This window comes from Saccopteryx bilineata, chromosome 4, assembly GCF_036850765.1.
Source record: "Saccopteryx bilineata isolate mSacBil1 chromosome 4, mSacBil1_pri_phased_curated, whole genome shotgun sequence".
Taxonomy (NCBI): Eukaryota; Metazoa; Chordata; class Mammalia; order Chiroptera; family Emballonuridae; genus Saccopteryx; species Saccopteryx bilineata.
The window spans coordinates 280,257,543-280,282,115 of NC_089493.1; the positions used below are offsets into that span (position 1 = coordinate 280,257,543).

At 40.6% G+C, this 24,573-nt stretch overlaps 1 protein-coding gene across 1 annotated transcript in view; it reads right to left on the reverse strand.

The window, feature by feature from the left end:
* Positions 1–14,561: 14,561 nt before the first annotated feature.
* ATF7IP2 (activating transcription factor 7 interacting protein 2) overlaps positions 14,562–24,573 on the reverse strand; it is a 76,306-nt gene continuing 66,294 nt past the window's right edge. Inside the window, exons 10-11 of the mRNA XM_066278252.1 lie at positions 16,573–16,658; positions 14,562–15,604 (exon numbers count right to left, since the gene is read on the reverse strand). Of these exons, the coding sequence (XP_066134349.1) occupies positions 15,191–15,604; positions 16,573–16,658 (500 nt within the window). The 3' untranslated portion in view covers positions 14,562–15,190. The remainder of the gene's footprint in view (positions 15,605–16,572; positions 16,659–24,573) is intronic.

Genomic DNA, 24,573 nt, shown 5'->3' on the forward strand with positions numbered 1-24,573 from the left:
GAAAGAAAAGTGTATTAGGGGGTCATCTGCGGGGCTGACTCCTAAGGTGGAGGTCAACAAACGTTCCTCTAATCGGTAGAGTTAAATAGGGGATTTGAAGTGGGGCTAGTAGTTGTTATGGGGAAAAAAAGATTAACCATAAGTAAGTTAGGGGACCTTCCACTCCCAAGTAAGTCAGTCCAGATGCCTGGGGGAAGGTGATCTGGGATGTCTAGTTTGTCCCTTCATCCTCTTTTTTTTGTTTGTTTATTAGTTTATTTATTTTTTATTAATTTTACTAGGGTGACATCAATAAATCAGGGTACATATGTTCAAAGAAAACATGTCCAGGTTATCTTGTCAATCAATCATGCTGCTTACCCATCACCCAAAGTCAGATTGTCCTCCGTCACCTTCTATTTAGTTTTCTTTGTGCCCCTCTCCCTCCCCTTCCCCCTTTTCCTCTTCCTGTCCCTCCACCCCTCCCCCCATAGCCACCACACTCTTATCAATGTCTCTTAGTCTCGCTTTTATGTCCCACCTATGCATGGAATAATGCAGTTCCTAGTTTTTTCTGATTTACTTATTTCACTTCGTATAATGTTATCAAGATCCCATCATTTTGCTGTAAATGATCCAATGTCATAATTTCTTATGGCTGAGTAGTATTCCATAGTGTATATGTGCCACATCTTCTTTATCCAGTCATCTATTGACGGGTTTTTTGGTTGTTTCCATGTCCTGGCCACTGTGAACAATGCTGCAATGAACATGGGGCTGCATGTGTCTTTACTTACCAATGTTTCTGAGTTTTGGGGGGTATATACCCAGTAGAGGGATTGCTGGGTCATAAGGTAGTTCTATTTTCAGTTTTTTGAGGAACCACCATACTTTCTTCCATAATGGTTGTACTACTTTACATTCCCACCAACAGTGTATGAGGGTTCCTTTTTCTCCACAGCCTCTCCAACACTTGCTATTACCTGTCTTGTTAATAATAGCTAATCTAACAGGTGTGAGGTGGTATCTCATTGCAGTTTTGATTTGCATTTCTCTAATAACTAAAGAAGATGAGCATCTTTTCATATATCTGTTGGCCATTTGTATTTCTTCCTGGGAGAAGTGTCTGTTTGTGTCCTCTTCCCATTTTTTTATTGGATTGTTTGTTTGTTTGTTGTTGAGTTTTATGAGTTCTTTGTATAGTTTGGATATTAGGCCCTTATCTGAGCAGTTGTTTGAAAATATCATTTCCCATTTAGTTGGCTGTCTGTTTATTTTGTTATCAGTTTCTCTTGCTGAGCAAAAACTTCTTAGTCTGATGTAGTCCCATTCATTAATTTTTGCCTTCACTTCTCTTGCCTTTGGAGTCAAATTCATAAAATGCTCTTTAACACCAAGGTCCATGAGTTTAGAACCTATGTCTTCTTCTATGTACTTTATTGTTTCAGGTCTTATATTTAGATCTTGGATCCATTTTGAATTAATTTTAGTACAAGGGGACAAACTGTAGTCCAGTTTCATTCTTTTGCATGTGGCTTTCCAGTTTTCCCAGCACCATTTGTTGAAGAGGCTTTCTTTTCTCCATTGTGTGTTGTTGGCCCCTTTATCAAAAATTACTTGAACATATATATGTGGTTTTATTTCTGGGCTTTCTATTCTGTTCCATTCGTCTGAATGTCTATTTTTCTGCCAATACCATGCTGGTTTTTTTTTTTTTTTTTTTTTTCTGAAGCTGGAAATGGGGAGAGACAGTCAGACAGACTCCCGCATGCGCCCGACCAGGATCCACCCGGCACGCCCACCAGGGGCGACGCTCTGCCCACCAGGGGGCGATGCTCTGCCCCTCTGGGGCATCGCTCTGCCACGACCAGAGCCACTCTAGCGCCTGGGACAGAGGCCAAGGAGCCATCCCTGGCGCCCGGGCCATCTTTGCTCCAGTGGAGCCTTGGCTGCGGGAGGGGAAGAGAGAGACAGAGAGGAAGGAGGGGGTGGGGGAGTGGAGAAGCAAATGGGTGCTTCTCCTATGTGCCCTGGCCGGGAATCGAACCCAGGTCCCCCAAACGCCAGGCCGACACTCTACCGCTGAGCCAACCAGCCAGGGCCAATACCATGCTGTTTTGATTGTCGTGGACCTATAATATAGTTTGAAGTCAAGTATTGTAATGCCCCAGCTTCATTCTTTTTCTTTAGGATTGCTTTGGCTATTCGGGGTTTTTTTTATAGTTCCATTTAAATCTGATGATTTTTTGTTCCATTTCTTTAAAAAATGTCATTGGAATTTTGATGGGAATTGCATTAAATTTGTATATTGCTTTGGGTAATATGGCCATCTTGATTATATTTATTCTTCCCCACCAAGAACAAGGAATATTCTTCCATCTCATTATATCTTTTTTGATTTCCCTTAACAATGGTTTGTAGTTTTCATTATATAAGTCCTTTACATTCTTTGTTATGTTTATTCCTAGGTATTTTGTTGTTGTTGTTGTAATTGTGAAGGGGATTATTTTTTTGAATTCATTTTCAAATGTTTCATTGTTGGCATATAGAAAGGCTATTGACTTTTGTATGTTAATTTTGTATCCTGCGACCTTACTGTATTGGCTTATTGTTTCTAGTAGTCTTTTTGTGGATTCTTTGGGGTTTTCGATGTATAGGATCATATCATCTGCAAAAAGTGATACCTTTACTTCTTCTTTTCTGATATGGATGCCTCTTATTTCTTTGTCTTATCTGATTGCTCTGGCTAGAAGCTCTAGTACCACATTAAATAAGAGTGGACAACCCTGTCTTGTTCCTGATTTAAGGGGGAAAGCCTTCAGTTTAGTGCCATTTAATATGATGTTAGCTGATGGTTTATCATATATGGCCTTTATCATGTTGAGATATTTTTCTTCTATACCCATTTTCTTGAGAGTCTTAAACATAAAATTGTGTTGTATTTTATCAAATGCCTTTTCTGCATCTATTGATAAGATCATGTGGTTTTTGTTCTTTGTTTTATTGATATGGTGTATTACGTTAACCGTTTTACGTATGTTGAACCATCTTTGAGATTCTGGGATGAATCCCACTTGATCATGATGTATTATTTTTTTAATATGTTGTTATATTCGATTTGCTAGTATTTTGTTTAGTATTTTAGCATCTGTATTCATTAGAGATATTGGTCTGTAGTTTTCTTTTTTTGTGCCATCTTTGCCTGGTTTCGGTATGAGGGTTATGTTGGCTTCATAAAATGTGTTTGGAAGTATTGCTTCTTCTTCAATTTTTTGGAAGACTTTCAGTAGAATAGGAACCAAGTCTTCTTTGAATGTTTGATAAAATTCACTGGTATAGCCATCTGGGCCTGGACTTTTATTTTGGGGGATGTTTTTAATGTTTTTTTCTATTTCTTCTCTACTAATAGGTCTGTTTAGGCTTTCTTCTTCTTCTTGACTCAGTCTAGGAAGGTTGTATTGTTCTAGGAATTTATCCATTTCTTCTAGGTTGTTGAATTTAGTGGCATAAAGTTTTTCATAGTATTCTACAATAATTCTTTTATATCTACGATGTCTGTGGTGATTTCTCCTCTTTCATTTTGGATTTTGTTTATATAAGTTCTTTCTCTTTTATCCTTGGTAAGTCTTGCCAGGGGGTTGTCAATTTTGTTGATCTTTTCAAAGACCCAGCTCCTTGTTCTATTAATTTTTTCTATAGTTTTTCTGTTCTCTATTTCATTTATTTCTGCTCTGATTTTTATTATCTCCTTTCTTCGGCTGGTATTGGGTTGTCTTTGTTCTTCTTTTTCCAGTTCCTTAAGGTATGAAGTTAAGTGGTTCACTTGGGCTCTCTCTTGTTTGTTCATATATGCCTGAAGTGATATGAACTTCCCTCTTATCACTGCTTTTGCTGCATCCCATAGATTCTGATATGTCATATTGTCATTTTCATTTGTCTGTATGTATCTTTTGATCTCTGCGCTTATTTCTTCTTTGACCCATTCATTTTTTAAAAGTATGTTGTTTAGTTTCCACATTTTTGTGGGATTTTTTCCCCTCTTTTTTGCAGTTGAATTCTAGTTTCAAGGCTTTATGATCAGAAAATATGCTTGGTACAACTTCGATTTTTCTGAATTTGCTGATGTTATTTTTGTGGCCCAACATATGGTCAATTCTTGAGAATGATCCATGTACACTGGAGAAAAATGTATACTCTGTCACTTTGGGATGAAACGTCCTGTAGATGTCTATCATATCCAGGTGCTCTAGTGTTTTGTTTAAGGCCAATATATCTTTATTGATTCTCTGTTTGGATGACCGATCTAGAGCCGTCAGTGGTGTATTGAGGTCTCCAAGTATGATTGTATTTTTGTCAGTTTTTGTTTTAAGGTCAATAAGTAGCTGTCTTATATATTTTGGTGTTCCTTGGTTTGGTGCATATATATTAAGAATTGTATGTCTTCTTGATTCAGTGTCCCCTTAACCATTATGAAATGGCCATTTTTTCTCTGAGTACTTTTGCTGTCTTGTAGTCAGCATTATCAGATATGAGTATTGCTACACCTACTTTTTTTTGGATGTTATTTGTATGGAGTATTGTTTTCCAACCTTTTACTTTGAATTTGTTTTTATCCTTGTTGCTTAGATGAGTTTCTTATAGGCAGCATACAGTTGGATTTTCTTTTTTAATCCATTCTGCTACTCTGTGCCTTTTTATTGGTGAGTTTAATCTGTTTACATTTAGTGTAATTATTGACACTTGTGAGTTCCCTGTTGCCATTTTATAGATTGCTTTCTGTTAGTTTTGTGTCTTGTTTGATCCTTCTCTTTCGTTTTTCTATCTTTTGTTTTTATTTGATTGTATTCCATACATCTTTCCTCTGTTGCTATCTTTTTTAAATCATGTGCTTCTGCGGTGGTTTTTTCAGTGGTGGTTACCATTAAGTAATGAAAAGGGTTCCTACCCTGTTCACTGTAGTGTACTGTGTTGTGAATACTTTTGCACTCCATCGTCCTTTGCTACTGTTAATCTCCATCCTCCCCCCCCTTTTTTTTTGTTGTTGTCACAGTTTAAATTTGGTTTTATTGTGTTCTTCTTGGAGCTTTTACTTGTGGCTTTTTTTTTTTTTTGTTCTTTGTATCTGATTGGAGAACCCCCTTTAGTAATTCCTGGAGTGGGGGTTTTCTGATGATAAATTCCCTCATCTTTTCTGTGTCTGTGAATGTTTTTATTTCTCCTTCATATTTGAAGGATAGCTTTGATGGGTATAGTATTCGTGGCTGAAAGTTCCTCTCTTTCAGGACTTTAAATATTGGGGTCCACTCTCTTCTAGCTTGTAGAGTTTCTGTTGAGAAATCTGATGATAATCTAATGGGCCTTCCTTTATATGTTGTATTCTTCTTTTCCCTGGCTGCCTTGAGAATTTTTTCTTTGTCATTGGTTTGTGCCAATTTCATTATGATGTGCCTTGGAGTAGGTTTGTTGGGGTTAAGAAAACTCGGAGTTCTGTTTGCTTCTTGAATTTGAGGCTTTAGTTCTTTCCACAGGCTTGGGAAGTTCTCATCTATTACTTGTTTGAATATGTTCTTCATTCCATTATCTCTCTCTTCTCCCTCTGATATACCTATTATTCTTATGTTATTCTTTTTGATGGAGTCAGATAATTCCTGTAGGGCTATCTCATTTTAAAAAAATTTTTGAGTCTCTTTCTTCTCTCTGTTGAGCCTCAAGTTGCTTGTCTTCTATTTCACTAATCCTACCTTCTATCTGGCCTGTTCTATTAGCTAAGCTTGTTACCTCATTTTTCAGCTTGTGAATTGAGTTTTTCATCTCTGTTTGATTTGTTTTTATAGTTTCAATTTCCTTGGTAATATATTCTTTGTGTTCATTGAGTTGTTTTCTGAGCTTCCTAATTGCCTTTCTGTGTTTTCTTGTATATCTCTGAGTATTTTTAGGATTTATATTTTAAATTCTCTGTCATTTAGCTCCAAGGTTTCCAATATATTAAATTTTTTCTCCATAGATTTTTCCTCATCCATCTATTACCTCTCTTTCTTTTGTATCCATGATATTAGATTTTCTCTTCCTTAATGGCATCTGAGGGTGGTTTTGTTGATAGTATTAATGAGATTTAATAATGAATAAAAAGTTAAAAAAAATAAAAATAAAAAATAGAAAAGAATTTTTTTAAAAATTAAAAATTAGAAAAATGAAAATTATCCCCCCCTCCTTTTTCCCTTTCCTTTCCTCTCCCCTCTTTCTTGAGAAAAACTTGTGGTGAACTATGAATTATATTGTGCTGAATAGAAGAAACAATACCTATAATGGAGGGCCTGAGTTGGGGAGAAGTAATAAAGGGGCAAAAGAAGGGGGTATGGACCCACAAACTGCAAATAAAGAAAAAATTTGAGTCAAGAATAAAATGATTTGCTTTTAGGTGTTGGTTGACTATGAGATATGATGAGAGGAATAAGAAGGAAACAGGAAAATGGGGGGGAAAATTAAAAAGTTACTATTGTATTTAGTGGAACAAGAACTAGATAAAATGGAGAGCCAGGGTTGGGAGCACTGCTAGTGAGTTAAAAAAGCAAAGTAAAAACCCCCCACAATGACACAAACATAAGTTTGAGTCCCAGATAAGATAATTTGTTCGTTATTGAGGATTGAATGAGAGGAGACATAAAGGAGAAAGGAAGAAACTAATATAGAGGGAGAAAAGAAAGAGAGAGAGAAAAAAGAGGGAACCACTAAAAGAATAAAAAAGAAAGGAGAGAGAGAGAGAGAGAGTTAAGGGTTTTGGAGTGCAACCCTCATAGAGAGAAAGGAAGAAGAAAGAAAAGATAATGGGAGATGTAACACTTGTGGGTAGTGTAGTTCAAGGAGAGGAGAGAGTAAGACTGGCAGAGAGTTAAACGACCAAATTGGAAGAGGAAAAAATAATCAAGACATGAAGATAAGAGGAACAAATGAACAAATATAATAAAATGGGATAGGTTATAAAGTCTGTGGATTATTCTTGATTTTGAGAGGTTATCTTCTTGCTTTTTCTTTTCTCTCCCTCTTCCTGGTCAGTGACTCTGTACCCTAGGTTCTGCCCCTTTGGCACACTCAAGTAGAGGTTTGCAGTTGATAAGTCTCTATGGTGATGTCATATACTGGGCTTCAGTCTCGTTGGCAGTCGAGGCTCATTAGTATTTGTAGGCTCCAACAGTGGGAGAGTTCATGTTCCTGGAGCCTCTCTCCTAGTCTTTCCTTCCTGAATTAGTAGCCTGATAATCCAGCTATAGGGTTGCTGCTGCCTCTGCCTGGATAGTAAGAGGCTCAAAGAGCTGGCAAATCCCCACTCTATTCCCACTCAGCACAGGGCTCTGGGTAAGGCTCAATCAGTCAGAGCTGCTAGCATAATCAGGCGGGGCTTCCGCCCACACAAAGACCTCTGACTCTGCCACTCTGTCCGGTAACACAGGTAGGCGCCCACTCCTGGGGTGCTTGGAGGAATCTCTCACTCACTATCTGTGCATGCAGACCGGGATATGAAGCAGGTCGTCTCTTACTCTGAATGAGACCCCCGTCTGCATGGAAAAGTTCCAGCGTTGGAATTAGCTCTTGCTCCCTCCCCGTGCGTGGCTTTTTCAGGGTGCTGGGGTGGCCCGAGATTCTGCTTTCAGCCCACACAGAGGCCCCTGACTCTGCTCCTCTGTCGGGGAACATGGGCACCCACTCCCAGGGCTCTAGGAGAGATCTCCTGCCCACTCTCCCTGCGCACCAACCAGGATATCAGGCTGGCCGTCTCACACTCCGAGAGAGACCCCTGCCTGCACGGAGAAGTTCCAGCATTGGAATTAGCTCTCGCTCCTTCCCCGTGCGCGGCTTTTCCAGGGCACTGGGGCAGTCCCGAGATTCTGCTTTTCAGCCCACACAAAGACCCCTGGCCCTGCCTCTCTGTGGGATAACACGGGTTTTCACTCCCGGGGCTCTCGGAGGAGTCTCTTGCCCACTATCTGCATGCGCCGACCAGGAGATCGGGGTGAATGGCTGCCCCACTTGTCTTTCTTTGTGTGGGTTTGGCGCGAGTTTTAGCTTGTATTGACTGGGTTGCCACAGGCACAGTTTTTCCTCGGCTTGGATCTCCGTGCCACAGCCTGGTTCGGCTGTTTGTGCCATGGCCTGGATCTATTTACCCCCTTTGCCTGCCTTAGTTCCTATACTCTCAGTTCCCAGTGAAAGCAGCCCTATTTAGGTTAGTGAAGAAGGCGGAGTATTTCTTACTCCCTATTTCCTTCAGGGTTTGATTATATATTTAGCCAATTTTTCGCTCGACCATACCTTCGGGGGTATTGCGGAACATATGGAGGCTCCAAGGATAGATTTTTCTGTTTCTGGTTGAAGATCTTGTTGAGTTTTGGGGGAGATTTATTGGTATCGCTCCCTATAGCGCCATTACTCTGACGTCATCTCCCCCTTCATCCTCTTAAGGGTGGTGGGAGTCATGGTCCCCATCTGCAACCCTATCACTCTAGCCTTTTGTTATATGGTTAAGGGGTGATGATCATTTTTCTGTAACTGCTTCCTGCTGACTAAGGGCAGTGAGTCATAGGAAGGGATGGCTGGCCTTGGGCTGCAGTGGCAAAGTAGGGACTTTCTGGTAGGTGGCTTGACGTAACAGTGTTGTATTTAAATAGTGAGAAACAGACATTTTGACATACAATTAAGTAGCCAAATTAAGGAGTCTTTATTTTAAAGTCGGCAACCACACGGAGACCTAAGTCATTCAAATCATGCGGCCCTGAACATAGTTTGGGGCCAGCTTTTAAAGACAAAATCAGGCCCTGGCCGGTTGGCTCAGCGGTAGAGCATTGGCCTGGCGTGCGGGGGACCCGGGTTCGATTCCCAGCCAGGGCACATAGGAGAAGCACTCATTTGCTTCTCCACCCCCCTCCTTCCTTTCTGTCTCTCTCTTCCCCTCCCGTAGCCAAGGCTCCATTGGAGCAAAGATGGCCTGGGCGCTGGGGATGGCTCCTTGGCCTCTGCCCCAGGTGCTAGAGTGGCTCTGGTCATGGCGGAGTGATGCCCCGGAGGGGCAGAGCATCGCCCCCTGGTGGGCAGAGCGTTGCCCCTGGTGGGCGTGCCGGGTGGATCCTGGTCGGGCACATGCGGGAGTCTGTCTGACTGTCTCTCCCCGTTTCCAGCTTCAGAAAAATACAAAAATAAAATAAAATAAAATAAAATAAAGACAAAATCATATACTGATTGGGGAATGTATGGGAAGGAGGGGGAGCTCAGCGAAGCATGGCACAAAAGTAATAAAACATTCACTAATCTCGCTAATAAGCTCATTAAATCTTACTGTCTTTTTACAATGTTTATCTATAGGATCAATTTAAAGAAAAAAGTATTTTTACACACTAAGACCATAAGCTCTGAAGATGATAACATAGTAGTGATAAATGTTTCACATACTTAATAAAAACATTTCTAAACATTCTAGGATTTATGACTGTAAAGCCAGTAGCCACAGCCACCATCATAGCTGCCTGGCCTGTGCAGGTTCGAATTTGATTCAGACAGATGGTAATGAAACAATGGAGCCAAGAACTGGTGGGCCATTACCTTTAACCCTAGCTTGTACCCGGAGGGCAAGAAATAACACACAGTGGGAAAACATGTTCCTTTCCATTCAGGGTTCCCAAAGCCACTGACTTGTCCGAGTTTCCTAGAATCAAAGGTTTCTACCTCACCAGCCTTATTCACCTCTGTTCCCCATCTCCTTCTCTCTGCACAAACTGGCTTCTTCAGCACTCCACCATCTTGGCTGCTTCTCCTCTCCTCCAGTGGCCTTTCTCTGCTCTCCTCCAGCATGGGTTCCTCTGCCTCATTTTATAGTGTAGAAATCAAAACCTTTAATTCAGTATACAAACAAGGAAGTCTCTGATACAAAGTCACTTAGGGTGGGAAAGGCTTAGTCTTAAAACTAAGCCTTAGGCTATAATGACCCTGCCTGCTTACAGCCTGTCCCCCACACCCAATGCAAAAGATAAGCGAGCAAACATATATATCATATTTACAACCTTATTTGACCAACAATGACCCACCCCCGACACATCGGCAATTTGGCAAAACTAACTTCAAGGCTGGGGGTAGGGAGTTTTAGACCTAAGTAAATTCTGGGATTATTTAGAGTTTAAGATGGAAGAGAAGTTAGATGAAGTTACTTATGCTAAGTGCCTTTTAAAGTGACCTATTGCTAAAAGCCTTTTTTTTTTCTCTATATTTCAACAGAGGCTTGTGGTCAGTCCAGTTAGTGAAGGCCTTCAGGCAGTCCGGGAGGAAATTAGAGAAAAGGTGCAGGCAACAGGGACCACATGCTAGAATAACAAAAATGAGAGTGAGTGGATGTTGGTCAAATAAGTTTGTAAATATGATATATAGGTTTGCTCACTCATAGTTTGCATTGGGTGTGGGGGACAGGCTGTAAGCAGGCAGGGTGGTTATAGCCTAAGGCTTACTTTTAAGACTAAGCCTTTCCCACCCTAAGTGACTTTGTATCAGAGACTTCCTTGTTTGTATATTGGATTAAAGGTTTTGATTTATACACTATAAAATGGAGCAGACCGGGAGCTTATTCTCTCTCGGTTCCTGAGATTAGCATTAGAGAGTAGAGCAGAGAAAGGCCACATGGAGGAGAGGAGAAGCAGCCAAGATGGCAGAGTGCTGAGAGAAGCCAGTTTGTGCAGAGTTTGTGCAGAGAGAAGGAGATGAACAGAGGTGAATAAAGCTGGTGAGGTAGAAACCTTTGATTCTAGGAAACTCGGATAAGTCAGTGGCTTTGGGAGCCCTGAATGGAAAGGGAAGTGTTTTCCCACTGTGTGTATTTCTTGCCCATCGGGTGCAAGCTACGATAAAGGTAGATGGCCCACCAGTTCTTGGCTCTGTTGTTTCATTACCGTCTTTCCGAATCCAATGTGAACCTGCATGGGCCAGGTAGCTGTGATGGTGGCCGTGGCTACTGGCTTTACAGTGGGCCAATAAATGGAATAACCAAGACACCCAGTTTGTGTGGAGCCACTGATCCCAGGACCCCTCTTGTCTTTCAGGGATTCGTTGAGCCCATTCCTTTAGCTTTGTTGCTGCGTCTCTAACCAGCCCTGACTGGTTGAGGTAAAAGCAACACTGTTCTAGAAAAACACAGATACCTCCCTTTATGTCGTCAAGAGGTCCAAGCTGTGGTGATTTTGTAGCATGACAGTGGCCAAGGGAATCAAATTGGTCTTGGAGTCTTACCAGAGTGGAGGCAATTTTCTCTAGGGAGTTCTGAAGCACCCGGGGCTGACCTCCACCTTTGGAGTCGCCCGGCACGTGACCCCCTATAAACTTTTCTTACCTGAACTTGGGTGTCCTCCTTCGGCTGACCTTACAAGTTTGAGAAGCAGCCAAATGAGGAGACAAGGGTAAAGCTCCCATCTGTGTCCTCAAGAGGGAAAAGATGAGGGGTTGGGTGATTTAACTCATTTGCTCTTTGGTGTCTTTGGTTACAGGGGCATGGAGTCTTGTGATTTGTCAGCTTGGCTGTTCGTTGCTCAGCTGTTCTTGCCGTTTGATTGGCTCTTTCCTCGTTCCACTGGCCAGGGAGTTTTCCTAGGTTCATACTAAGGTGCCTCAATGACAGTCTGAATTTTAGCTAATTTTTGTCCTCTTTACCATCTAAATAGCCAGGCTGTTAAAATCTCCTTCCATGCATTGTAATGCCTGTGAATTTGGAGGCTTGGATCCCAGCAGGTGGGGCTATTCACCTGCTTGTCCCACCTTTCCAATTTCCACTGCAGGGGAGCGAAGACTTCTCTCTCAGGTTCTGTGAATAAATGCAGCCCGTCATTTGACAAAAGGTAGATTAGCAGGAGAAAAGGAATACAAATTTTATTAGTTTTATAAGCACTGGGGCTTCAGAGAAATAAATGATACCCTAAATAAAGGATAAGACTCCAGGGCTTAACCAAAGGGCCATACATTATGGAGAAGTGACAAGACAAAGGGAATTTGGAGCTCCTGGAGGTGGTAGTTGTGGGCAGGGCACTAGGAAATGCAGAGTAAATATTGTTTGCTGGGGTTTGTTATGCAGACTAATCTCTTTGTCATCTAGGGCAGTGGTCCCCAACCTTTTTTGGGCCACAGACCGGTTTAATGTCAGAAAATATTTTCACAGACCAGTTTTTAGGGTGGGATGGATAAATGTATCACGTGACCGAGACAAGTGTCAAGAGTAAGTCTTAGACAGATGTAACAGAGGGAATCTGGTAATTTTTAAAAAATAAAACATTGCTCAGACTTAAATATAAATAAAATGGAAATAATGTAAGTTATTTATTCTTTCTCTGCAGACCGGTACCAAATGGCCCACGGATTTGTACCTGTCCGCGGCTTGGGGGTTGGGGACCACTGATCTAGGGTCTTCCTGGTACTGGAGCAGGGAACACCTTTACAAGTGGAAATTTATGTCATCTTTACTAATTTATATTGTTATGCCTTGATTTTAGGCAGGAGGTGGTGGAGGTCAGAGAGCTCTTCCTGTGTTTTCTGTTTCTCAGTTACCTTCAGCTCAATATAATCCTTAAACCAATGTGGCATATTCTTTTGTAATTGATTTTAGAAAGGGAGGGGAAGAGAGAGAGAGAGAGAGGAAGGGAGAGACAGATAGTGACAGGATAGGAAAGAGATGAGAAGCATCAATTCTTCGTTGCGGCACCTTAGTTGTTCATTGATTGCTTTCTCATATGTGCCTTGACCAGGGGGCTCCAGCTGCGCCAATGACCTCTTGCTCAAGCTAGTGACCTTGGACTCAAGCCAGAGACCCCACACTCAAGCCGGCGACCTTGGGATTTTGAACCTGGTTGTCTCAGGCTGATGCTTGATCTACTGTGCCATTGCCTGGTCAGGCATGGACAAATGTCAACATATAATTATGTGGTAGAACATGAATTGCATAAACTGTCTCAGGTTTTAAATTAAACCTCATGAATTTGTTGCAAAGTGGTTTTTCTCCCCCCTTCCTGTTCCCCATGCCTGAGTCTTTCAATTCCCTGGTGATTCCACACGTTACCCCATAGCCTTTTCTCAATTTATTCAATTTAGCTCATCAGTTCGGAGGCATCAAGTTTTCTCGCCAAAAGTACAAAGTGTTTCCTGGGCTGGGCTGGGGTGTTTGCTCTCTGTACTATGTACTGGACCTTTCTTGTCCTGAGGCTAGCTCTCTTCTGGTGCACTAATCGGAGACTCTGTGTTGGGCAAGTAAGTTTGTAAAATCTGTATTTTCTGGTTTTGCTCACTTTTATTAAAAATGGTGCTACCCACGAGAATGGCCATCACCCAGGTGATACAGTGAATTACCTTCCTGCTTGGGAAGGGACTTGGTTATGCTACTGTGCTGGAGGAGGGATTTTTACCCCAAAGTTTTAAAAGGAGGAGCTAGGAGGCCATTTTAGAGGAGACCACGTTGCTGTAGGGGAGAGAGGCCACGTGGTGGTTGCAGAGAGGCAGGCAGCAAGATGGAGGCGTGCAGAGGGGACTGAGTGAGGCTAGTAGGGCCCTTGATTCTGGGAAAACTTGGATGTGTCAGTTTTGTGAGCGCTGAATGAGTGGGTTTTGGTGCCCGTGTGTTTTTCTGCGCCAGATGAGTGCGACGCTAGGAATAAAGAAAAGGGCCCACCATTTCCTGGCTCGGTTGTTTCATTACGATCTGAATCGAATGAGAACCTGCACGGGCCAGGCGGCTGTGATGGCTGCAACTATTGGTCATACACTCTGATTCTTCCTAAAGGCAAAACATTCTTTTGCGCTACAAAGATGCTTGCTCTCATCTTTTCTCCCATCTATTACTGCACCTAAGGTTACGCCTATCAGTATTGCAGATGTGCATGTTGGGGATGTAGTTTCACTTTCACGTTGCACACCAAAGCCTTGTTTATGGTGTAAAGTCTTTGGGCTTCACTTAGCGAGTGAATGTTAGTTATGCCAACTGAAGAGTACAATTCTCCCCCAAGAGAAGCCCTTGACTGTGCTGGAGGGTGCCCTCCTGGCTGAGCCTGGGACCTCAGAGAGGGCAGCTCATCTCACCACACTCAGTTCAGAATCTGGCTCTTTTAGTCGTAATGTTTCAAAAAGGAAAGACAGAGGAGACTGAAAAATAACAGCTTTATTTATGACTTAAGCTGTGAAGGCATCCACAAAATGCCAAGGATAACTAATTCCTGTTCATTTCAAAAACATCCCAGCACCTCTGAGGCCTGAACTGTCATAATGTACCAAGAAAGAATGCCTCTTGAATAGACTATCTTTCACACTAACAGTTTGTGTTCTCAGCATCCCAGTTTGTCCCACTGGGCCTTAACTTATGCTTAGCGAGTCTGTTCACTTGTTGAGTTCCGTGGGCTATAGCCAGTTCCACCCAGTACTCTCTCAGGTAGAGGTATGCACAGGACAGTGTTAGATTCTTTCTTTAAGTAATAATGGTAGCCAGGAAATAAGCAAAGGGCAGCACTAGGGAGCCAGCAAATTAAAGCCTTAAATCTAAGGCAGACAATTCCATTTTTCTCAACTAAAATAGGTTTGGCTAAAGCTTTTATAAAAGATGCTGAATGTTTTGTGTGCACAGCAAACAGTGCTTAACTAATTTTATTGTATATATAGGTATGTGAACAGATGACTATTTCCCCAAATGATTGATGTAACAAAAAAAGGAGGTGGGGGCACAAATAGCCCTTAGAATTTCAACAGAGTGGGAACATATCTTCATAGAAGCTTGCTGGAGATGTAACCCAGGGATGATCTGTCCTCAGTAACGAGCTGGCTTTCCCTGTACCTATAATGACCACAAGGAGGCCACCAAAATTTGGTTGTTAACAGAGGAAATGGTGGTTGCTTGTATCCTAGGGTTTCTGATAGCAGCAGCAGCTCCATAGTCACCAAAAGTATTGTACACAGCACAGCTTAGTGATATGGATCCATGATAGTGTATGTTTTGGATATATCCTTTGGAAGCAGTTAGTGAATCAGAAATTCATGAAACTAGAGACCACTACAACATAGGGAAGTGGGCTGTCCCTATATAAAGGGTTCACAATCTTAACTGGTCATTTAAGACAGAAAACAGTGTTAGAAGAACATTGTAAACAACTTAAATATGAAAAAAAACCCTCCCAAAATATAGTACAATATATAATTATTCAAGTCTTTTCTTTTAGATACAAATTTCAGAAAACCCACAGATAGATTTTACATCACAAAATGGTCCATATCGCCCAAAAATGTCTTTTGATTGGACAGCAAAATAATATTTGTTGGAAGGTAAAAACTGAGATACAGTACAGGCCATTGGGAGTGGTAAAGCTTTAACTTCTCCAATTTTCTTCCACATCAGTTTGTTACTGGGATTCTCATGGCACAGGAAGAGGTGGTAGCTTTCCACAGGAGCACACTTCGGATTGATTTTGGTGATGTTCCAAGTCAGGGCAATGCCCTTGGGTCTCAGCACCCGTTTCAATTTGAGCTCAGGCTTCTGGGGAGGAAGTGTGTCTCGAAGTTTGTCTACCAGTTCGGGCAGTAGAGTTGGTGGTGCTGGGAGAGGGGGCAGATACTCAAAGGGTTTAGGAACCTGAAACACATTTATGAAAAGTTTAGCAAGCTGAATTGGTGGGTTCTAATTATTTTAAAGTGGTTAATTTACAGTTCTACAATATACTATTTTCCATTCTCCCATCCATTTATCAAAATCATAAGAACAAAGGATGCTTCAAGAATATGTAAGGCTGGACCCAGTCTCTTCAAGCATGATCTTCCTTTGGAGTTAAGATTGCTACACTCTGGAACATCACTAATCTAGAATGGATATGTCCCAGACATTCTGGATAGTCCATCTCATTTCCAAACTGTGTTTCCAAACATTGTGCTAATTTACATGAAAAGCATGAGTATACGAGAACCCATTTCCCTTCACTGTATCGATAATGGCTATTGCTATTAAAAATCTTTTCTGGCCCTGGCCGGTGACTCAGTGGATAGAGCATTGGCCAGGCATACGGACAACCTGGGTTTGATTTCCGGTCAGGGCACACAAGGTAATTGATCATCTACTTCTCTACCCGTCCCTCTCCCCCTTCTCTCCCTCTTCCCCTCCTGCAGCCAGTGGCTCAATTGAGCATAGCCCCAGGCACTGAGGATAGCTCGGTTGGTCCCAGTGAGCATGTCAGCGTCAGGCACTAAAAAAAGCTTGGTACTTGAGCATTGGCCCAGATGCGGCTGCTGAGTAGATCTCAGTCAGGGTGCATGCAGGAGTGTGTCTTACTATCTCCTGTTCTCTTACCTAAAATAAAAAAAATTTTTTTTTTCCAATTTGTTGAGTAAAAAATTGTATCTGTTTTAATTTCTATAGCTTCTGGAAAATTCAATTAAATTATTTTAATTGTGTCAGTAAGTAGACTCACAATAACACATTTAAGAATGCCCATAAATGTGCTTTTGAAGCTAAAATGTGACCCAAATATTCCTTCATGAGTAAAATGGCACTTCCATTTCTACTTAATTTGGAATGACTATCCCTTACAGAGCATTTCACATCAGTACCTGGGCTGCACTTTGTGCCACTGTGGTTGTCTCTTTTGAGATTGAAACAGACTTCATGGATGACTCTAGCACGGATACTGGATTTTCTGTGAACAATACAAGGTTTAAGAAGTTAAATTTATCTGCAATAATCAATCCTTTAGCCTTTAAGCAAAGAATAGTTCAAGTCATGCATAGTAATTAAATGGGAGCTAAAATTATAAAACTGTGAAGATAAACTTTTGATAAAAGTTCAAGATCCAAAGTTACCAAATACAGAGAATTTTCCTTTAATGTAACAGAAATTTCCCATGTAAGTTAAAGTTAAGTCATTATGTAACTGGGAACCAGGAAAAATGACACATGGGAGAGGGCTCCCTGCTTGCTGGTCATAGAGGTGGAATCTGCTACCAGGTCAACAAGGATGTTTGCAAACACAGAGTTATTTATAGTCCCGTTTAAATACGTGATACACACAGTCCTGGGAAAGCAAACTACAAATCATGCAGACTAGGAATGAAGGAATCTCCACTGCTGAGGTCTGCGTCAACCTAGAGGGAATGAGACGGGTAGGAATTGGGGACTGAGGAAAAGAGGAAGGAGAAGGGACAGAAGGGAGAATGGAAGAAAAAGAGATGGTGAAAAGAAGGGGGGAAATAATGAAAATGTGGGTGTGAGGAAGAGAAAGGGGGTTCAGTAGGTGCAAGAATGGTTTGAAAACTAAGAAGAGTATATATGGGGACAGTAAGAAAAGGGGATTCACATTGATAAGTTGTAGGGCTGGCAGAATGCTAACTTCTAAACATTTCAGACATATGAGCACATCTAATAAGCAGTAAAAACCATTTTAGATCCATTGTGTGTGCAATGATATACTATTTTTTTTTTTTTTTTTGTATTTTTCTGAAGCTGGAAACGAGGAGGAGACAGTCAGACAGACTCCCGCATGCGCCCGACCGGGATCCACCCGGCCCACCCACCAGGGGGCGATACTTTGCCCCTCTGGGGCATCGCTCTGTTGCAACCAGAGCCACTCCAGTGCCTGGGGCAGAGGCCAAGGAGCCATCCCCAGCGCCCGGGCCATCTTTGCTCCAATGGAGCCTTGCTGCGGGAGGGGAAGAGAGAGACAGAGAGGAAGGAGAGGGGGAGGGGTGGAGAAGCAGATGGGCACTTCTGTGTGCCCTGGCCGGGAATTGAACCCGGGACTTCTGCACGCCAGGCCGACGCTCTACCACTGAGCCAACCGGCCAGGGCCAATGATATACTATTTAATATACTTTATGAACCTCCCCAAATGAAATATTTTATTTGTATTTTTCTTTTGACAGACAAGGATAATTAAGAGTATTTGTTTTTTTTTCTTTTCTTTTTAAAAAGATTTTATTTACTGAATTTAGAGAGAGGACAGAGGGAGAGAAAGGCAAGGGGAGGAATAGGAAGTATCAACTCATTCTAGTTGCTTCTCGTATGTACCTTGACCAGGCAAACTCAGTGTTTCGAACTGGTGACCTTAGCATTCCAGGTCGATGCTTTATCCACTGTGCCACCACAGGTCAGGCTCTCTCTCTCCTTTCTTTTAAATATTATTTCTTTTAGAGAGGTGGAAGGGGGGAGAGGTGGAGAGAGAGAGAAGGGGGGAAGGAGCAGGAAGCATTAACTCCCATATGTGCCTTGACCAGGCAAGCCCAGGGTATTGAATTGGTGACCTCAGCATTCCAGGTTGATGCATTATCCACTGTGCCACCCCAGGTCAGGTCTTTTTTATTTTTTAAAGATTGTATTATTGATTTCACGGAGAGAGGAGGCTGGGGGGTGGGGAGGAATGAAATGAATCAACTCATAGTTGCTTCTCTTTAGTTGTTCATTGGTTGCTTGTCCTAAGTGCTTTGGACTGGGCAAACCCAGGGTTTCGAACCAGTGCCCTCAGCATTCCAGGTAGATGCTTTATCCACTGAGCCACCACAAGCCAGGCAGCATTGTGTTTCAAATCAATTTTATTAGTCACTTTATTTAGTGGTGTTAAAAAACATTTTTGGAAGAGGTAACGACTTTACGATTATAATTGTTTAAGAGTCTGTACAGCCTTTTTAAACTGGTATAATTGATTAAAACTAGATTTGTAAAATTATAATCTGTAAGTTAATTATCACAAGAGCTGACACAAATAACCTTTAAATTTTCAAGTGTATACTTTCATACAAAAAAATTCTATCAAATATGACTTTCTACCACATTCCCTCTTTCAACAGTTTGTAGAAATGAAGCTAGAAAAGTTTTCAGGGTCTAAGACATTAAGGATTTGTATATCTTAAGGAATTTAGCATTCACTCTAAAGATAAAAACACATGTAGATATGTATATAAGAAATAATATTTTAGTGGCAGCTTGGATGATTCATTAAAGTAATAATTTAGGGCAGAAATACGCAATAAGCTATGGCAATACACAATAAGTTATGGCAGAGCTAAGAGTCAAAAGTGACTCACTTCTGGCTTGGGAAACTGGGTAAGCTGGTGATAATACTCATCAAGCCTGGGAATATGGGAAATTGACCTGACTCTTATTCAGAACTGGACATTCTATAAGACAGACCTGCATTACCATGAGTTAGCTCATGAATTAGAATGATTTATCTTTCCAACTGCTACATTTCAACCTGAAGTCCTTAAATTAGATGTACTGCTTATTTTGTTAAGCACTGAATTAATCTTTATCCTTACTTTTTATTTTACTGTATCTCAAATCCTGTATTATATAGTTTAGAAACCTTAATCATTAAAAAGTAACTGGGAGCCTCTGAAGATGGCAGCGGAGTAGGCGGACGCACAGACGCCCAGCTCTCACCACCAAACTGGAATACAAATCAATTTAGGAAAAATCAGCATGAAAAACCAACTCTGGACTACAAGAACAGCTCTCAAAAACCAAAGAGCAAAGAAAAAGCCACAACAAACCTGGTAGGGAGCGCCTGAATCTCCTCTGCTTACAGGAATGGGGGGGTTTGAGGCTGAGAGCCCAGAGGGGATCTCACTCCAGGGAAAAGGGCAGAAAATACTGCTCACAGCCACTTGCCTGGCAACCAGGGAGCGAGGTGTGTTGAAAAGACCTATCTCCCAAGTGGAAAGGAGAGAGAGAGGGACAGACTGTGAGGGGCAAAGGAATGCAGCAGATGACCTAAAAAAAGCTGACTCATCCGTGCTGGAGATGGCCATAGCTGGGGGAGGGACTGATCCTTCCACAAAACAGAACTGAATTGCATCCAGATCAGAGATCTCCAGACATCTCTCCAGCTCCAATCAGTGCAACAAGACACAGCTGAAAACAAGAAGTGGGGAAGAGGGGCAGTAAGTCAGGTCTCCATGGAGATCTGAGATATACCTCCCCCTTCTGAAGCTGAGAAAACACCCTGCCCCCGGAGAGATTAGTTGGTGGAAGAGGCCTTCAGAGTCTCAGGTTACACCCATTGCATTCCTGGATACAGTTTCAAGGAAGCCCCCTGCTGAGATCAGTAAACAAGACTATCACCTGTTAAGAAAACAAACAAATCAAGACTTCAAAGCTGCCCAAATCCGAAAGTGGATTACAAATAGTAGCTGACACCAACCCAAGAAGACCTAGAAATAACACAATTGAAAACTGGAAGCAGACAACACCAAGCCTAGACTCAACCAACTCTACAAACAAAACACCCAAATACAGATAATGAGAAGACAAAGAAGTGCAATTCAAATGAAACCACAAGATGAACTGAGTGATATGGAAATAATCAAACTTCCAGATGTGGAGTTCAAAATGATGATTGTAAGGATGCTTAGGGATCTTAGAACAGGGGTCCCCAAACTTTTTACACAGGGGGCCAGTTCACTGTCACTCAGACTGTTGAAGGGCCGGACTATAAAAAAAAACTATGAACAAATCCCTATGCACACTGCACATATCTTATTTTAAAGTAAAAAAACAAAACGGGAACAAATACAATATTTAAAATAAAGAACAAGTAAATTTAAATCAACAAACTGACTAGTATTTCAATGGGAACTATGCTCCTCTCACTGACCACCAATGAAAGAAGTGCTCCTTCTGGAAGTGCGGCGGGGGCCGGATAAATGGCCTCAGGGGGCCGCATGCGGCCTGCGGGCCGTAGTTTGGGGACCCCTGTCTTAGAACAACAATGGATGGTCAATATGAACACCTAAATAAAGAAATAGCAAGTATAAAAAAGAATATCGAAATATTAAAAAAGAATCAGTCAGAGATGACAAATACAATATCAGAAATAAAGACCACAATCGAAGGAATTAAAAACAGGATGGATAGAGCTGAGGATTGAATCAGCAAGTTGGAGGAAAACTTGAATGAAGGCAAGAAAGCAGAGAAGAAAAAAGGAAAGAGACTCAAAAAGTCTGAGGAAACTCTTAGAGAGCTCTGTGACAACATGAAGAGAAATAACATCCGCATCATAGGGGTTCCTGAAGAAAAAGAGAAAGAACAAGGGATAGAGACTTTGTTCAATCATATCATAGCTGAAAACTTCCCTAAATTAATGCAGGAGAAACTCTCACAAGTTCAAGAAGCACAGAGAACTCCATTAAAGAGAAACCCAAAGAAACCTACACCAAGACACATCATAATTAAAATACCAAAGCTAAGTGATAAAGAGAAAATATTAAAAGCTGCAAGAGAAAAAAAAGCTATCACCTACAAAGGAGCCCCCATAAGGATGACATCCGACTTCTCAACAGAAGCATTTGAGGCCAGCAGGAAATGGCAAGAAATATTCAAAGTAATGCAGAACAAGAACCTACAACCAAGATTACTTTATCCAGCAAGGCTATCATTTAAAATCGAAGGAGAAATAAAAAGCTTCCCAGACAAAAAACAACTCAAGGAATTCATTACAACCAAACCAATGCTGCAGGAAATGTTAAGGGGCCTGTTTTAAACAGATCAAAGTGGGAAAAGAATATAGCAAAAAAGGAATACAGCTTTAAAGAATAAAATGGCAATAAACAACTACATATCAATAATAACCATAAATGTAAATGGATTAAATGATCCAGTCAAAAGACATAGGGTAGCTGCATGGATAAGAAAACAGGACCCGTACATATGCTGTCTACAAGAGACACACCTTAGTACAAAAGATGCACATAAATTGAAGGTAAAAGGATGGAAAAAAACATTTCATGCAAATGGAAATGAAAAAAGAAAGCTGGGGTAGCAATACTTATATCAGACAAAATGGACTTTAAAACAAAGGATATAGTAAGAGATAAAGAAGGCCACTACATAATGATAAAGGGAGTAATCCAACAGGAAGATATAACTATTATAAATATCTATGCACCTAATATAGGAGCACCTAAATATATAAAGCAGACTTTGATGGATTTAAAGGACGAGATCAACAGCAATACTATAATAGTAGGGGATTTCAATACCCCACTAACATCAGTAGATAGGTTCTCAAGAAAGAAAACTAACAAAGAAACAGCAGACTTATAGGACACACTAAATCAACTCGATTTAATAGATATCTTCAGAACCTTTCACCCTAAAGCAGCAGAATATACATTCTTTTCAAGTGCTCATGGTACATTCTCTAGGATAGACCACATGTTAGGGCACAAAAGTGGTCTCAACAAATTTAAGAAGACTGAAATCATATCAAGCACTTTCTCCAATCACAACGGCATGAAACTAGAAATGAACCACTACAGAAAAGCTCAAAAATTCTCAAACACATGGAAACTAAATAGCAGGTTGTTAAATAACAAATGGATTAAGAATGAGATCAAAGAAGAAATAAAAAAAATTCCTAGAAACGAATGACAATGACCATACAACAACTCAAAATTTATGGGACACAACAAAAGCAGTACTGAGAGGGAAGTTCATAGCACTACAGGCACACTTCAAGAAGCTAGAAAAAGCTCAAATAAACAACTTAACCATGCATATAAAAGAACTAGAAAAAGAACAGCAAGTAAAGACCAAATGTAGTAGAAGGAAGGAAATAATAAAGATCAGAGCAGAAATAAATGACATAGAGGCTAAAGAAACAATACAGAGGATCAATGAAACTAGGAGCTGGTTCTTTGAAAAGGTAAACAAGATCGATGAACCTTTAACTAGATTCACCAAAAAAGAGAGAGAGGACTCAAATAAAATTAGAAATGAGAGTGGAGAAGTAACAACTGACACAACAGAAATACAAAATATTGTAAGAAAATACTATGAAGAACTGTATGCCAAAAAACTAGACAACCTAGATGAAATGGACAAATTCCTTGAAACATACAATCTTCCAAAAATCAATCTGGAAGAATCAGAAAACTTAAACAGACCGATTACACCAAATGAGATTGAAACAGTTATCAAAAAACTCCCAACAAAGAAAAGTCTGGAGCCTGATGGCTTCACAACTGAATTCTACCAAATATTCAAAGAAGAACTAACTCCTATCCTTCTCAAACTGTTTCAAAAAATTCAAGAGGAAGGAAGACTTCCAAACTCTTTTTATGCGGTGAGTATAATTCTGATTCCAAAACCAGGCAAAGACAACACAAAGAAAGAAAATTATATAGGCCAATATCTCTGATAAATATAGATGCTAAAATCCTCAACAAAATATTAGCAAACAGGATCCAACAATATATGGAAAAAATCATTCACCATGATCAAGTGGGAATTATTCTGGGGAGGCAAGGCTGGTACAATATTCGTAAATCAATCAATGTGATTCATCACATAAACAAAAAGGAGAAAAACCACATGATAATTTCAATGGATGCAGAAAAAGCATTTGATAAAATCCAGCACCCATTCATGATCAAAACTCTCAGCAAAGTGGGAATACAGGGAACATACCTCAACATGATAAAAAACCATCTATGAGAAGCCCACAGCCAACATCATACTCAATGGGCAAAAATTAAAAGCAATCCCCTTAAGATCAGGAACAAGGCAGGGGTGCCCCCTTTCACCACTCTTATTTAACATAGTCCTGGAAGTCCTAGCCACAGCAATCAGACAACAAGAAGAAATAAAAGGCATTCAAGTTGGAAAAGAAGAAGTAAAACTATCATTATTTGCAGATGATATGATATTGTATATAGAAAACCCTAAAGTCTCAGTCAAAAAACTACTGGACCTGATAAATGAATTCAGCAAAGTGGCAGGATATAAAATCAATACTCAGAAATCAGAGGCATTTTTATATGCCAACAATGAACTGTCAGAAAGAGAAATTAAGGAAACAATCCCCTTCACTATTACAACCAAAAAAATAAAGTACCTAGGAGTAAACTTAACCAAGGAGACTAAAAGACTTGTATTCGGAAAATTACAAAGCACTGATAAAAGAAATCAAGGAAGATACAAACAAGTGGAAGCATATACCATGCTCATGGTTAGGAAGAATAAACATCATTAAAATGTCTATATTACCCAAAGCAATCTATAAATTCAATGCAATACCAATTAAAATACCAATGACATACTTCAAAGATATAAATCACATATTCCAAAAATTTATATGGAACCAAAAGAGAACACAAATAGCCTCAGCAATCTTAAAAAAGAAGAATAAAGTGGGAGGTATCACACTTCCTGATATCAAGTTATTCTACAAGGCCATTGTACTCAAAACGGCCTGGTACTGGCATAAGAACAGGCATATAGAGATCAATGGAACAGAATAGAGAACCCAGAAATAAACCCACAGCTCTATGGACAACTGATATTTGACAAAGGAGGTAAGGAAATACAATGGAGTAAAGACAGCCTCTTTAACAAATGGTGTTGGGAAAATTGGATAGCTACCTGCAAAAAAATGAAACTAGATCACCAGCTTACACCACTCAAAAAAATAAACTCAAAATGGATAAAAGACTTAAATGTAAGCCATGAAACTATAAGCATCTTAGAAGAAAACATAGGCAGTAAGCTCTCCAACATCTCTCGGAGCAATATATTTGCTGATTTATCTCCATGGGGAAGTGAAATTAAAGACAGGATAAA